Genomic DNA, 16,035 nt, shown 5'->3' on the forward strand with positions numbered 1-16,035 from the left:
TAATTTTGAACCAAAGAACCTTATTAAGTAATATTCACTAGTTCATTTAAAGGACAAAAAAGCCCGGACCATACAGTATCTTACAATCTCTGGATCATTCGTTCATTTAAAGGACAGAAGAGCACGGACAAAATGTGCTTTATTTGTAATTCGGTTGGTTAGTGGCCAGCCATCAAGAGGCATTTGTTTATATATGCAACTGTATGTTTATAAATAATATGGGAATTCCCTACAGTGTCAGAATGTGTTTTATGTGGTGCGCTGGATTTACATTTAACATATGAACCATATAATCACGTTGATAAGTGGAAGCATGGGCTTGGCAAACTTCTCCAGCTCGACTTTATGGTGTTACAGTGTACGCTGAAAGCCTTGATGTGACAAACACGCAGACGAAGGCACACGAGGCCCGTACTGCTGTCAGTGTGCATGTGCATCACTGTGATGAATGAATGCTGATAAGGTCAGCCTGCCCTTGGTGCTGTTATCAGGGACACGCTCGCATCCGTCTGTCTCTCTCTCACCTTGGATGTGAGTTTTATCCAATATCTCACATTGCCTGTTCCTATAATAGCATCTGACCACCGGCATCCAGCTGAAAGTAAATTATGATCGTTTAGTGCAGGACAGTGGGGTTTAGAAACAACAGGCGCCAGTAGTACATATATAGTGTATAAGCTATCTTCCAAAACCTAGTAAGCTGCCTTGCTGAAATGATCTTCATACTGTAAGTGACTGGATTGTAATCTACATATGCAGCTTCTCCACTATTGAGTCTGGCTTTAGTTAATAGTGAAATGCTCTATAAGCATAAAAAATGACCTAGTGCATATAATATTTTTTATTCAATTTTAAATATATTTATATTAATGTATATTTTTTATATTTTTCATACATATATGTGGTTCTTTCCCTTGCAAATAATGCAACTAGTGTATTCTGGGTGGTTTTTAGGTTGTTGCTATAAAAAATAGCAAACATGCCGAAGTGAATGTCTTGCCAAAAAAGTTCCCTATATGTTTTCTTTGTATCTGTTGTCCTCCAGCAGGGCGGCGATAAGAACTCTAGCCACTCCAGCAGTAACACTCTGTCCAGCAACGCCTCCAGCAGTAACAGTGATGAGAAGCACTTCGGCTCCGGGGACCTGATGGATCCAGAGATGCTGGGTCTCACCTACATCAAAGGGGCCTCCACAGACAGCGGCATTGACACTGCACCCTGTAGCATGACCCCGGGGGTCGCTAGTGCGTCTGTAGCCCGCGTCATGCTTCAGGGCCGCGGGGCGTCTGATCCGGGACACCCTTGGACACCGGAGCTGACAGAAGAAGGGTCCACGGAGGAGGACCATGGCAGGTTGTACCTTCCCCAGAGCTACGGCGCGGCTCTGGCCACCGGACACACGCCCGCGGACGGGAGTATGGGAGACCTGAGCGAGATCTCATCTCATTCTAGGTAAGCAAATGAGAGAGAGCTGATGTTTATGAGAATATAAATAGGTCAGACTTGTAGCTTAACAATCAATTCATCAATCATTATCCTTATATATTATGTTTAGATAATGATTTTGCCAACATTATTGATTAGTCCACTGGCTAGATTTCCACTGTGGAATGCTAACAACAGAAAATGTGCACTTCTCAATCTGCTATCAGTTATTGTTTATAAATATGTGCATATTCTTCAGTTACACACAAACAAACACACAATTAATAAAGTGCTTTGCCTGTCTAGACATTTTACGTATCCAGCTGTGTGTATTCACTTGGAGAGAGAGGAATGCTGCTTTTTAATAACAGGTATGCAGGGTTTTGCATCTTTGCGACTTTCTGCCCTCATTTTGAAAGCTTGACAAGTTCAGAAGTTCGGGGTCATACTGATAATTTTTGAAAGAAGTCTCTTCTGCTTGCCAAGGCTGCATTTATTTGGTCAAAAGTACAGTAAAAACATTAATATTTTGCAATATTATTGCAGTTCCAAAGAACTGTTTTCTATTGGAATATATTGTAAAATATAATTTATTCCTGTGATGTAAAGCTGAATTTTTTTAGCATCATTACTCCAGTCTTCAGTGTCACATGATCCTTCAGATATCATTCTAATATGCTTATTTGCTACTCAAGAAACATTTCTGATTATTGTCAGTGCTGAAAACAGTTGTGCTGCTACAGATTTTTGTGGAAAATGTCAGGATTGCTTGATGAATAGAAAGTTCAAAAGAACAGCATTTAGTTGAAATAGAAATATTTTGTTATAAATGTCTTTAATGTCATTTTCGAATGTAATGTGTCCTTGCTGAATAAAAGTATTAATTTCTTTAACAAAAAAAATCTGATTGACCCCAAATGCTTGAATGGTAGTGTGTATTTGAAGCATTCGGGTAGCACAGCTGAAAAATTATTTCCAGTGATTCCAGGCCAGTTGAGTTTGTTTCCAATTGCAATCTCTTTTTTTTTTTTTTTGCATCATGGAAAAGAAAGTTATATTGTCTTAATTTGCATTGAATACATTATCTGCATTGTATAGAGTGATCATAAAAGTTGTGCAGTTGAGATAACATGGGATAATACAAAATGTTTTTAAAGGGAAAAAATAGATGGCTTTGTGTATAGCACTTAAATGTAGAAATATAGGGTTATTTTCCATCTACAGAGTGAAACAGTGCTTTGTTTTGCACTGCAGAGCAATTCAGGAAAACCATTAGCAAAATTGTCAAATTACCTTCTGTTATGTTCAGAATGTTCTCATGTTCTTCGGAACCAGCTGTCTTCAAATGCATGGATAAGTGAGGTTTCAAAAGTACACAACTTTAAGTAGTATTATTAGAGCTTCTTATGTCGACTAAACCCTTGTGAGCATAGACTGTTACATAAAAGTCAGAAAAATGGTAAGAAGTCTCTTAGAGGTGGACCGGAGAGAATAGCAGCTGTCATGCTGTTGTAGAAAGGTCAGGGTCCTGCTCATAGGCATGTTGTCAGTTCTGATATGTGTGTGTTTTTGAGTGAATGTTTGTCTTGTGAATGTTTTTCAAAAGATGCCCGAACAGAGCGCTGTCAAAGCAGAATTCACCCGTTGTCTCCTAAACGGAAGGCCAAGGGGTCATTCCTTGAACCGGACTGGATTTTATCGATATTGATCTAATCACTTTAAAGGTGTTTTCAGACCTGTACTGTATGGTTTAATTTTTTAAATTCTAATAGAGTATATAAAAATGCAATGCTAATCGACATAGACTTTATCACTGCTTAGAATACTATGAAATACTGTATGTTGTATGCCTTATTCTGTGTAAGAAGCCACATAATTTCACAAAAGTTATGAAGTGATTTTGAAATAAAAACATGTCAGTAGTTCACTGAGAAGCTACGCAAAGTGCTTTCATAAACGCAGAACGATTTCGTCGATTTCATAATCGTGCAATTAAATCATCCTGCTTTTTTGAAACAACTGAAATCAACTAATGAACACATAACACTCATCACAGAAAAGACTTTAATGACATGAAAGCAGGTGATGGAGATTTACTACTGATCACAGAACCGGCTTTACTGACAAGATTTGCATGACAATTGCATTCAATTAATCGTGGAGATCTATATCATACCAAAAGTAACCTGCTCTGTCTTGTCTGTCGGCACAGTGTCAGTTGTCACTATGCTCTGTGATGTATTTTTCACTGCGTGAGAACATGATGTGTGGCGTGAGAGCACCATGGCGTGTCGGAAGTAGCAACAGTAACTAAAGGGGGTGGGTCTTCACGAAGGGTCAATTACACTTTTAATATAAAGCAAGCATTTCCAAACCTGTTCCTGGAGGGCCAATGTCCTGCTGAGTTTAGCTCCAACCAGATCCAACGCACTTGCCTGGAAGTTTCTAGTGAGTCTGAAGACTTTTATTAGCTGGTTCGGACACCTCAAACATAAAGTAACTAAACTAAAGCTGTGAGCATGCAAACTGCGAGCTGCATATGTTATGTCATATGTTATATCATTAAATGTATATGAATGGCGGCAATACCGCCGTATTTAAGAAGAATACTGCAAGCAGCACATGATAACAGCGGCGCAACTGGTATTTATCATAGCAAAGGCAAAGTATCATATGAATTCCGTGAGCGGAGGATGGGAGCGCCGGAGTTTATGCACTTAGATGAAATCTCTAGCATTAATTCTGATCATGGTTTGTCTTAAAAGACGAAAACAGTTTGATGTTAGTCGTAGAAGATCACACTGCAAGACTGTGCGGCAAATTTTCGGACACTGCCAGAAGTTTGTCGGAGGTAAAATTTGATCGTAACGGCCATTAATCCGCTGTCGGTGAACATGTCAAACCAGTGATCAAAGACTACAGATTTTGGCCTAGGATTATAGGAATATTTTATAATATTAAAAAATTTTCAAAAAAAAACAAAACTCGTCTAAAAAAACACAACATTATCAGCCGCGGCTTGAGAAAAAAAAAAAAACACCGGGTTCCAAAAACGAATGCACCAACTGAGCCAGATGTGAAAACTCTGGGCACCATTTGTATAGTTATTTCCCTTCTTTGTATAACCACTGGTGCTTAAATTAAACAGTACAGGAAATAATTACATGTTGTTTTGATGATTGGATCTCACGTTCCTCTATCCCATACGCGTTGGCCAGTGAATCTCACCACTCCGGCAGCCCCTTACCCCACAGCTTTAAGCACACGTCCTCTCTAGAACCTTCCAGAGCCCAGGCAGCCACCCACAGTAGCCAGATGCCAGGGCCCAGCACTAATGCATACACACAAAGCTGGCGTAGGAGGTCTGATGAGAAACCGATCCCGGACGAGCCCCCAATTCAGTCCGAGTTTAACAGGCCTGTTAGCATTTTTTTCTGAAAGTAACACTACTACACACCACTAGGGGCGCTAGGCTCTAGTGACTTGTATTTACCCAGGTGGGTGGAAGAGAAAGTCAGATTTGTTGCGAGAGGCAGCATGGCCATCCGGCTATTACCACAAACCACAAAGTCCTGATTGGGAAACTTTGGTTTTAAGCTCAGTTGAAAAGGACTCTTTATTGCCACTAGCAATCATACTGTTGTCATTCATTGTTTGGAGACCAAAAAGAGGAATTCCATTCATGAAGTATTTCATTACTTTAACTAGTGGATCTCTTGGATCTCATGCACAAGGATTATAAATATGTAACCTTTCTTGTTGGATTACCTGCATGTTGGATTTGCTTTGTGATTGAAACTGCTCTGTTCAAGATTACCATCTTCATCTTTACTGAACTGTCTTTCTCATCATGGAATGATATCAGATAAGGCTTCCATGTTTATTTCAACTCATAGCTCACAACCCAAAATGCTCATAATGTTGTTACTTAATATCAGATCAGGCAACTTAAGTTTCAAGGATTGTGGGTATTTACAGCCGAGCCTGCCTACATCTGTATAGTTTATTTTCTCTCTTATATGCTCATTGTTTGTTTCTTTTTCAACCATTCACTGTTGGTGTAGTGTATATATACACAGTATTGTTTTTGTTATATAAAATTGCAAAGTCCATTTTTAGCACCTTACTGTTTCATTTGATTTGTACCCAATTCATTATTGTCTATGTGGAGATAAGTTGACAAATCCCTTCCTAAATCAGATTTATAGATTTTTTATACTCAAAAAGGTTAAAGCAGTTATACGAGTGTGGGTGAGTGTGTGGAATGGGATTCATCTGCTGGTATGATTGGTTTATTTGGGAGTTAATTGTTTGGGCCACTAAAAGCAACATTAAGACTCTTCATATAAGAGTTATTTGTTGTTTAATTTAATTGACCATTGGCCATTACCACATACTCTGAGACTTTGAAATCTCTAGAGCGTGTAAAGCACTCAAGTAAAACTATGTCTAAAAAGAGTTGTAATTTCCTAATGCGAACAATTAGGTTGGGCCTTAGATTTGATTAAATTTAATCTTGCCCTCCAAGCTTGTGCCAGCGTGACTCATTAAGTGTCTGGTTTAAAAGGCCAGGAGAGACCAATCTATTCCAAGGCTGAATTTAGCCAGCGGTGAAGGTCTCTCACTTCTTTTTAACCAATTCATTTCTCCACTGCACAATCATCAAGCAATTCCAGTTTTCTAGGACGAAAAACCTTTTGCAATAGGTTACAGATCAAAGTGAATCTTTCCTCTATTGATCCGAGAACCGTCAGTAGATTAACAGGGCTTGATTGAAGTGAGCTCTGTGCTAAATAAGCTCTGTAAATGCACAGACGTATTACACTTGGCATTTGTCTCTTCTCATTATTGATCTGTACGCTGATGTCCAATCCCTGTAAACTATACAGGTCCACACAGAAGATCAGTGTTGCCCACTGGACTCCAAACAAATCCTGGATTGGAAACGATTGCGCTATCTATCTATCTATCTATCTATCTATCTATCTATCTATCTGTCTATCTATCTATCTATCTTATTGTTCTATCATTCTATCCTGTCTGTCTGTCTGTCTGTCTGTCTGTCTGTCTGTCTATCTATCTATCATCTGACTATTTCTATCTATTTATTGTTCTATCATTCTATCCATCATTCTGTCTATCGTTCTATCAATTGTTCTATCCTATTTGTCTATCTATCTATCATTATATCATTATATCGTCCTTTTTATCTACTTTTCTGTCGATCTATCTATTGTTCTATCGGTTTATCTATCTGTTGTTCTGTATTCTTCTATATTAATTTAATCAAATTTAAATGTAGTTAAAAATTGCGATTTCAATTTATTTTAATTATACTTCCTTACATTCAAATTCAAACTACACATTTTGTTTGTTACCTCGGTTCAGTAAATGCTTTTGATCTAAAATGCAACAAACCCAGTATGGGTTAGTCTGTAATTATTATAATCAGACTTATTTGACAACAGTAGACATGCATGTTATGTCCACATTTAGATAGCTCTGATTGAAACTCTCTCAGGTCCATCTCTCCACTGATGTCTTTTGTTCAGTAAAAGTTTCCACTAAAACTCTTCTTAGATTGATGGTGCGGCGGAGCTGCTTTTCCCCAGCTGTTATGAAAGAAGCCGTGTAATGCAGTTAGCACCTCCTTTCCTTGTTTATTCCACCTCAGCCCATTTCACATTACATAACCCAGCCTCTAGACAAATCAGCCAAAATCGCACACATTTATTGTGCCTGCTAATGAAGCTTTTTTCCTGTTTGCAGTGTGGCTTGACACTATAAAGCGCTCGCTGTGTGAAAGCAGCTGCTAACTTTGTTCTCTGTTTCTTCTACTTTCCTCGGCTTCTTTTGCTCAGTGGAGCCGAGAGCTTGTTGTCTTTCCTTCTGAAGGCTCTAGCCGAGCGGTCCAGGTACATACGCACACCCCTCTGTGTATGTTTGTGCTCACGCCGTTAGTGAACTTTCCCCTTCGACCCTTGACCTTTCTGTTCTCCTCACTGAGTGTAAATGTCTGGAGTTGAAATTCTCCCCGCTGTGCTGCAGTGACCCTCCTCTCCTCGCTTACCTCAACACTTTCTGTCAGACTCAGACATAGCCTGTAGTGCTCGTATCAACAGTTGCTCATAGACACATACACCAGTAAAGGCCAACGGGTCGCCAAGTGTGTTAAAACCGCTGCGCTAGTGCCAGACAGCTGTGATGACATTGTTCAGCGCCTGCGGGCTTTGAGTCAGTTTTAATACGTCCTCTTCACTATTGCATTTGTTTGGATTTTCGCTGCATTGCTCAGTTGTTATTTTTATCTGAGACGCAATACGTAAAAGACGGCACACATCTTAATGTGACCTTTTCACAATATTAATGAACTCATCTCCTGTATTTACACACTCACTCAGTATTTTAACTCTGCTGCAGCTTGTATATTTTACGTTTTGTCTAGTATTATTGAGGACATTTTTGAAGAAATGTAGCTGTGCATAGAAATGTCCATCATTGTTTTCCCTGGGGACGCCTGTCAGCACGAGGCTGAGCCTGATTCTGGGTCTGTAATAGGGTGTTATACCATAATATATACTAGTACATTTCAGTTTTTGTTCCAGTTTTACTAATAACCTTGAGTGACTTTAATAAATCAGATAATTGAATCTGATATAATTCAAGTTAATTTCAATAAATAAATAATACTAATAAAATGAAATATATAAAACACATAATTAATTATATTATATATATACATATATATATATACACATACATATTATATATATACACATATATATATATATATATATATATATATATATATATATATATATATATATTGCATCGAGTGGTTCTTAGCCTTCATGTCATGCATTAAAATTGTTTAATGCACATCTAGCCATGCATTATCCCTTACTTATATTATTATATATGTTATTTGCATGATTGTTATTTTTGCATATATATTAATTTTATTATTATTATTTATTTAATGAATTTATGTTTTTATTATTTCAAGGCTAGTTAGATACATTACTTGTTTCATTATTGTTTGCATATTTAATTTCATTTTAATTATATATACTTTATGTGTATTGTTTTTATATATATTATATATATATATATATATATATACTCTATTATATATATATATATATATATATATATATATATATATAAACTCACATACACACATAAATATACATACAAAATTTTTATATATTAATTTTATTATCATTATTTGCTGATTTTGTTTTAATTATTTAATTTACTATAGAAAAAAAAGGTCTACTATTTTCTTTAGAATTTATATCTCAATATAGTGCTGTTCTTATTCTTTCGTATAACAACACAGTTCTGTATTTATCTATGTGATTTATTTGCTTTTTATTTGTAATTGTAATTTACTTTAAATTTTGTACTCGTTTCTTTTTTTTTAAGCTACTTACAGTAATGCACCACATGCTCCAGGACAAGGCATGATTGAACTTTTTTTGCAAATTTCTGGGGATTTCTAGATCAGTGTCATGCTCCAGATACTGTTGACAGAGTGGAACTTGTATTAAAAATGTGATTTCTTTCTTCTGTGAATTCCAGTTTAGTTTTAGCCTGTTTGTGTATTTGTGTGTGCATGCAGTCTGACAGCTATATAACACGCTGCCAGTGACTCACACACTGCGTGAGACACACACACACACACACACACACTGCGTGAGACACACACACACACGCACTGCGTGAGACACACACACACACACACACACACACACACACTGCGTGAGACACACACACACACACACTGCGTGAGCTGCACACAGCGGCATCAAGGTCACGCCCCGTCACCATCTCTCCCCTTCCTCGTCTTCACCCGATGAAAGGATGTGTGAGAAACATTAGCATTAGCTCGTAGTTTAGTGTTGGGTGTGATACTGTGATTATCATGACTTTACACTGACCTGCAGCATCTACAGCTCTTCTGTCCTGCTTCACACGTGCCCCTCCATCCACCAGCATGAGTGACCCTGCTCTTCCCTCTTCCCTCGCTCCTGAACTTCACAGCATCTCCGGCCTGTGTTTAAAATCCGTGTCCGGCTCTGTGTGTCCCCGCAGGCAGCTGTACGCCACGGAGACGTCCTGTCGGCTGCAGGACAGAGGACGGGACAAACTGAAGGACGGAGGTCAGCAGCCCAACATGTCTAAAGAAGAGTACATGAAGATGATGCTGCCTGAAAGCCCTCCTGGAGAGAGCGACCACAGGAAGGTTCGTGCACGCTCATGCAGAATAGCTTTATATTACACACCACAGTACATACTGAGATCATCTTCACTAGATTCAGATACTATGGTCATTTCAAACATACTATGATACTAAAATGAATCTGTTTACATGCTACTCCACGAAAACCATGGTAATACTATAGTACATTGGTAAGTGTACTGTGGAAATACCATATCTTTGGACATGATACCATGCTAATACCATGTTTTTGACATTTACCAGGGTAATCATGTTTCTTACTTACCATAATGATGTATTTTTTGATGTGGTAATACACTGTGGTTTTTGGCATGTACCGTGGTAATACCATGTTTTTTGGAAATATACGATGGTAAAACTTTTTTTTTTAGTATTGTGGTAATACCATAGTGTTTCAGATATTTACATTGATAGTACTATGGTCTTGGGCATTTTCCATGGTAATACCATGTTTTGTTTTGTTTTGTCTTCTGAAAATACCATGATTTTTAGACATGATACCATGTTAATATCATGTTTTTTAGACATTTACAATGTTAATATATATATTTTTTTTCACTTAACATAAGTATTTTTAGATGTGGTAATATTGTGTTTTTTATTTTCACTATGTACCATGGTAAAACCATGTTTTTGTAGATGTATGGTGGTATTTTTTTAGATAAGTTCTATGGTAAAAAAAAATAGAAAAAATAATAATAGTACTATGAGTACCATAGTAACACCATATTTTTTGACACATCATGTTTTTGGACATAATACAAGGTGCTTTGGATGTGACACCATGGTAATACCATGTTTTTTAGACAATAACCATGATAATACCATAGTGTTGTGTACTTTGATAGTATATTTTTCCCATTACCACGGACATTTTCTATGGCAATATCATGTTTTGTTTTGTTTTTTGAAAATGGACTATAGCAATACCATGTTTTTTGGAGATACACAATGTTAATACCAGAGTGTTTTAGATATGTACCTTGATAGTACTATATTTTTGGACTTTTTCCATGGTAATACCATGTTTGTCTTACCATAGTAATTCTTAGATTTTTTTCTTTAATACCATGTTTTAAAAAACAGTATAAAAAGTATTAACTTTGAACTATTTACCATAGTAATAACATGCTTTTTTAATGTACAGTCGTGGCCAAAAGTTTTGAGAATTACATAAATATTGGAAATTGGAAAAGTTGCTGCTTAAGTTTTTATAATAGCAATTTGCATATACTCCAGAATGTTATGAAGAGTGATCAGATGAATTGCATAGTCCTTCTTTGCCGTGAAAATTAACTTAATCCCAACAAAACCTTTCCACTGCATTTCATTGCTGTCATTAAAGGACCTGCTGAGATCATTTCAGTAATCATCTTGTTAACTCAGGTGAGAATGTTGACGAGCACAAGGCTGGAGATCATTATGTCAGGCTAATTGGGTTAGAATGGCAGACTTGACATGTTAAAAGGAGGGTGATGCTTAAAATCACTGTTCTTCCATTGTTAACCATGGTGACCTGCAAAGAAACGCGTGCAGCCATCATTGCGTTGCATAAAAATGGCTTCACAGGCAAGGATATTGTGGCTACTAAGATTGCAACCTAAATCAACAATTTATAGGTTCATCAAGAACTTCAAGGAAAGAGGTTCAATTCTTTTAAAGAATGCTTCAGGGCGTCCAAGAAAGTCCAGCAAGCGCCAGGATGGTCTCCTAAAGAGGATTCGCTGCGGGATCGGAGTGCCACCAGTGCAGAGCTTGCTCAGGAATGGCAGCAGGCAGGTGTGAGCGCATCTGCACGCACAGTGAGGCCAAGACTTTTGGAAGACGGCCTGGTGTCAAGAAGGGGAGCAAAGAAGCCACTTCTGTCCAAAAAAAAACATCAGGGACAGATTGATCTTCTGCAGAAAGTGGGACTGCTGAGGACTGGGGCAAAGTCATATTCTCAGATGAAGCCCCTTTCCGATTGTTTGGGGCATCTGGAAAAAGGATTGTCCGGAGAAGAAAAAGTGAGCGCTATCATCAGTCCTGTGTCATGCCAACAGTAAAGCATCCTGACACCATTCATGTGTGGGGTTGCTTCTCATCCAAGGGAGTGGACTCACTCACAATTCTGCCCAAAAACACAGCCATGAATAAAGAATGGTACCAAAACACCCTCCAACAGCAACTTCTTCCAACAATCCAACAACAGTTTGGTGAAGAACAATGCATTTTCCAGCACGATGGAGCATCGTGCCATAAGGCAAAAGTGATAACTAAGTGGCTCGGGGACCAGAATGTTGAAATTTTGGGTCCATGGCCTGGAAACTCCCCAGATCTTATCCCATTGAGAACTTGTGGTCAATCCTCAAGAGGCGGGGTGGACAAACAAAAAACCCACTAATTCTGACAAACTCCAAGAAGTTATTATGAAAGAATGGGTTGCTATCAGTCAGGATTTGGCCCAGAAGTTGATTGAGAGCATGCCCAGTCGAATTGCAGAGGTCCTGAAAAAGAAGGGCCAACACTGCAAATACTGACTCTTTGCATAAATGTCATGTAATTGTCGATAAAAGCCTTTTGAAACGTATGAAAGTGCTTGTAATTATATTTCAGTACATCACAGAAACAACTGAAACAAAGATCCTAAAAGCAGTTTAGCAGCAAACTTTTTGAAAACTAATATTTATGTAATTCTCAAAACTTTTGGCCACGACTGTACAGCATCATAGTATAACATTGGTATGTCTTTTTTGTAATACCATGGTTCTAAAGTAATACCTTGTACGTTTTTTTTTTTTTTTTTTTTTGACGTTTACCATAGTAAAACCATGTTTTTCGGACATGATACCGTGGTAATATTTTATTTGCATTTTGACGTATTATCATAATAATGGGTTTTTATAGTTATTTTTGGACATGTACCATCAAAGTACCATGGTTGTCTTGGAGTACCATCTTAAATACTGTAGTATATAAATATTGTGATTATTCCGTACAGTGATATTAAGTTTACATGCATTTCCTGCTGCAAATAATGCTTTTCCTTTAGCTATGATTAGTACTGTATGTGAATGTGGTCTCAGTCAGAGTCTGGTCTCACACACACACACACACACACACACACTCTGTAGTGCTGGTAACCTCAGTGTGTGAAGTGAATGAGGGCTGAGCAAACATGTGTTATCAGTCTGAGACATGATAACATGCGTCTCGGTCCGGACACATTCTGTTTGGCTAATCTGATTGCCGAGCTCTCGCTGCGTCTGCTTTCCGTTCATGTTGTGGATTAACGGGAGGAAGTTGTTGGAGGAGCGTCTGTTTCTCTTATGTCCCCTCTGCTCATGGAGACCATCTTAATTGCATTTGTTGTTCCCTGGTCTCTCCCACCGCCCGTTATTCTTTCAGGAAGTGCCAGAGTAGATGCACAGTGCCCTGTTTTCAGCGGTCTGTGTGGTGTTGCAGTGCCCTCAGAAGCAGAAGCAGTCCCGTCCAGTTCAGCTCACAGCATGATATCTTATACATTACACCTCGGGCGCTGACCACCGTCTGTGCTTCCTGTGCTTATACCTCAAGGGGTCAAGCTAGGGTGTTGCTGTGCAGTTGCTAGGGTGGTTTTTTTACTGGTTCAAATCATTACAGCCCACAGTAAGTCTCTGATATTCTGGTTTCTTGGGTCTCTCATTTAATGCTTATTTATTATTATTATTATTATTATTATTATTGTTATTATTATTATTATTATTATTATTATTATTTGTCCTGCAGTGTGATAAATGCATTTTTGAAAATGCAAATGTATTCTGTTTAGCCTCTAAATTGATAGTTGTCATAACTGCATACATAGTGATTATTAATAATCATAAATATTAATATAAATATAGTGAGTATTATTAATATAAATACATGAATATTCTTAATTTGTTATTTTGAATTAATAATAATTAATCAAATCCCAAAAATTTACCATCACAATAATTAATTTGAAAATAAAAACAATCCAAATAAAATGCCTAATAAAAATATGAAATATTTTGTTTACCTGCATACTGTGTGATCATTAACCAATGTTTTAGTTTTTTATACACTATTATTTTTTGTTAAATTTAAATATATATAAATATTTCTTCAACTCAAAATAAAAATATATAAATTAACAATAAACTTAAATATTTATATATTTTTTTAGTGGTTTTTTTTATGTGCCTTTGCCTATTTTTTTTAGTTTTTATTTTAGCATTGCTATTTATGTTTAATTTAATTTTTAATTCATTTTTATTCTTTATTTATTTCCATTTTTATTATTTTAGTGCTTCAAGCTAAATTTATTTCAATTAGTTGCCGTCAACATTTCTTATTGTTTAGTTAAAATAAGTAGTAGCCAAAAATAATCATTTTATCTTTATTTCAATTAACAAGAATGTTTGAAATCGTTTTTTAGTTTTAGTTAACAATAATAACCCTGCCGTGAACATGCAAATGTGTTGTTTAATTATTGAAATATAAGCTTAAAATCTTCAAGTAAATATTTTAGGTCAAAGAGTTTCAACTGCATTACTATACACTATTCAATAAGTTGTATTCATCAAGTCAAAAGTTTAGAATGATTACGTTTTTTATGTTTTCAAAAGAAGTCTCTTCTGTTCACCAAAGCTACATTAAATGTACATAAAATGTCATTTTAAATGTTCACGGCACGTTAATTATCATTAACTAAAACTATTAAAAAAAAAACATTTTGATAATTGAAAAAAAGCTGAAATAAAATAAAATTAGATGAAAAAAATTTCAAATAAACTTTGAAACGTTGACTTGGCAACTAACTGAAATAATTTTAGTTTGAAGCACTAAAAATTATTAACAGGTAAAACAAAAAATAAAATAAAAAAAAAAAAAACAAATAAAAAAAAAAATATTAAAATATAAATTAATAAATAAAAAATAAATAAAAATGACAAAGTATTTAACAAAATGACTGAGAATTAAATGAAAACTGTAAATATAAAAATATATAATAGTAACTTAAATAGTTACTAAAAATACTAGTATAAAATAGTTATAATAGTAACTAAAAAATGTAATAGTATAAAAATAATACTTGGATGGTTACTGGTCACACAACCTAAATAAAATATTATTATAAATTATTATAAGTTTTTTTTTTTTTTTTTTTTTTTTTTTCAAATTACTTGTTATTGTTTATTTTTAGAATATTATATAATTATATTTTTAATATTAATAATATATAATGTTCATATAAATTTTATTCATAAATATTTCTAATGAAGTATACAGTTATGATAAAGACCAGTTGACAGGAATATAAAATTAATTTTTCACATTGCATCACTATTTTAAATCTAGCAAAAACATTAAATGAGCAACGCAAGAAACCATTTTTTTTCTACAATATCTCAGACTGCCTTTGCAGTGACAATAACAAATTTGTAATTTTTTCCCTTTTTTTTTTTTTTTTTTTTTTTAAATCCCTCTTTCCAGACGAGACCTATAAAACCTACAATACACAATATCTCAGACTGCCTTTGCAGTGACAATACACACAAGCCGTATAAAGCCTGCTCTCGTTTATTTTTATGTGAGCTGCTTCTCAAATCCCATTTGAGGCGAGAGGACCAGACTGGATCTAGTCCTATGACGCTGCATGTGTGCAGGAGGCCCGAGAGAGAATGAGAACTCAATGAGGCTGGTTCATGGTTGAGTGATGGGATTTGTGTGGGATTCTGGTCTAAAGGAAGTGAAAACAGAGGGTTGGTTAGAGCCTGGAGGCTTTTAGCTCTGCTGAATCCCGTGTGCCATGACGTCTGCTTTCCCTGCAGTGATGGCAATTCAGCAAATTTACGTTTTTGATCAAGTTTCAAATAGTGGAAGGCATATTGTGTGCTATAAATGAAATGAACAGGATCAGGCAGCGCTGCCTGGGAATAAACCACCTTCCTCTGGCTCACGCTCTGAATGGAAAACATATACAATGTATCTAAATAGCTTTGGCAAGATTTAGCTCATGGGCATGTGTTTAATTTTATCCTCATGTCATTTGAGAGATATTTTTGATATAGAAGACTATAAGTCTGTTCCAAAACCTACTGAGCTCCCTATCTAGGTGCCATCTTAAGGCAGTGTGTATTTAAGATAGTTAAATGTTTTAAAAGAAGTCTCTTTTGCTCACCGAGGGTGTGCTTATTTGTTAAAAAGTACAGTAAAAATAGTAATATTGTGAAATATTATTACTATTTAAAATAGTTTTTTCTTTTGTAATATATTTATCAAAATGTAATTTATTCATGAGTCAAAGCTGAATTTTCAGCATCATTACTCCAGTCTTCCATCAGAAATCATTCTAATATGATGATTTGCTGCTCAAGAAA

At 36.0% G+C, this 16,035-nt stretch overlaps 1 protein-coding gene across 1 annotated transcript in view; it reads left to right on the plus strand.

Annotated features, from left to right (window-relative positions):
- The window catches only part of LOC109103547 (signal-induced proliferation-associated 1-like protein 2), a 95,552-nt gene that overhangs the window by 65,071 nt on the left and 14,446 nt on the right, over window positions 1-16,035 (plus strand). Inside the window, exons 14-15 of the mRNA XM_042769530.1 lie at window positions 1,049-1,452; window positions 9,523-9,673. Coding sequence (XP_042625464.1) covers window positions 1,049-1,452; window positions 9,523-9,673 — 555 coding nt within the window. The remainder of the gene's footprint in view (window positions 1-1,048; window positions 1,453-9,522; window positions 9,674-16,035) is intronic.

Source organism: Cyprinus carpio, chromosome A13 (genome assembly GCF_018340385.1).
Source record: "Cyprinus carpio isolate SPL01 chromosome A13, ASM1834038v1, whole genome shotgun sequence".
Lineage (NCBI taxonomy): Eukaryota > Metazoa > Chordata > Actinopteri > Cypriniformes > Cyprinidae > Cyprinus > Cyprinus carpio.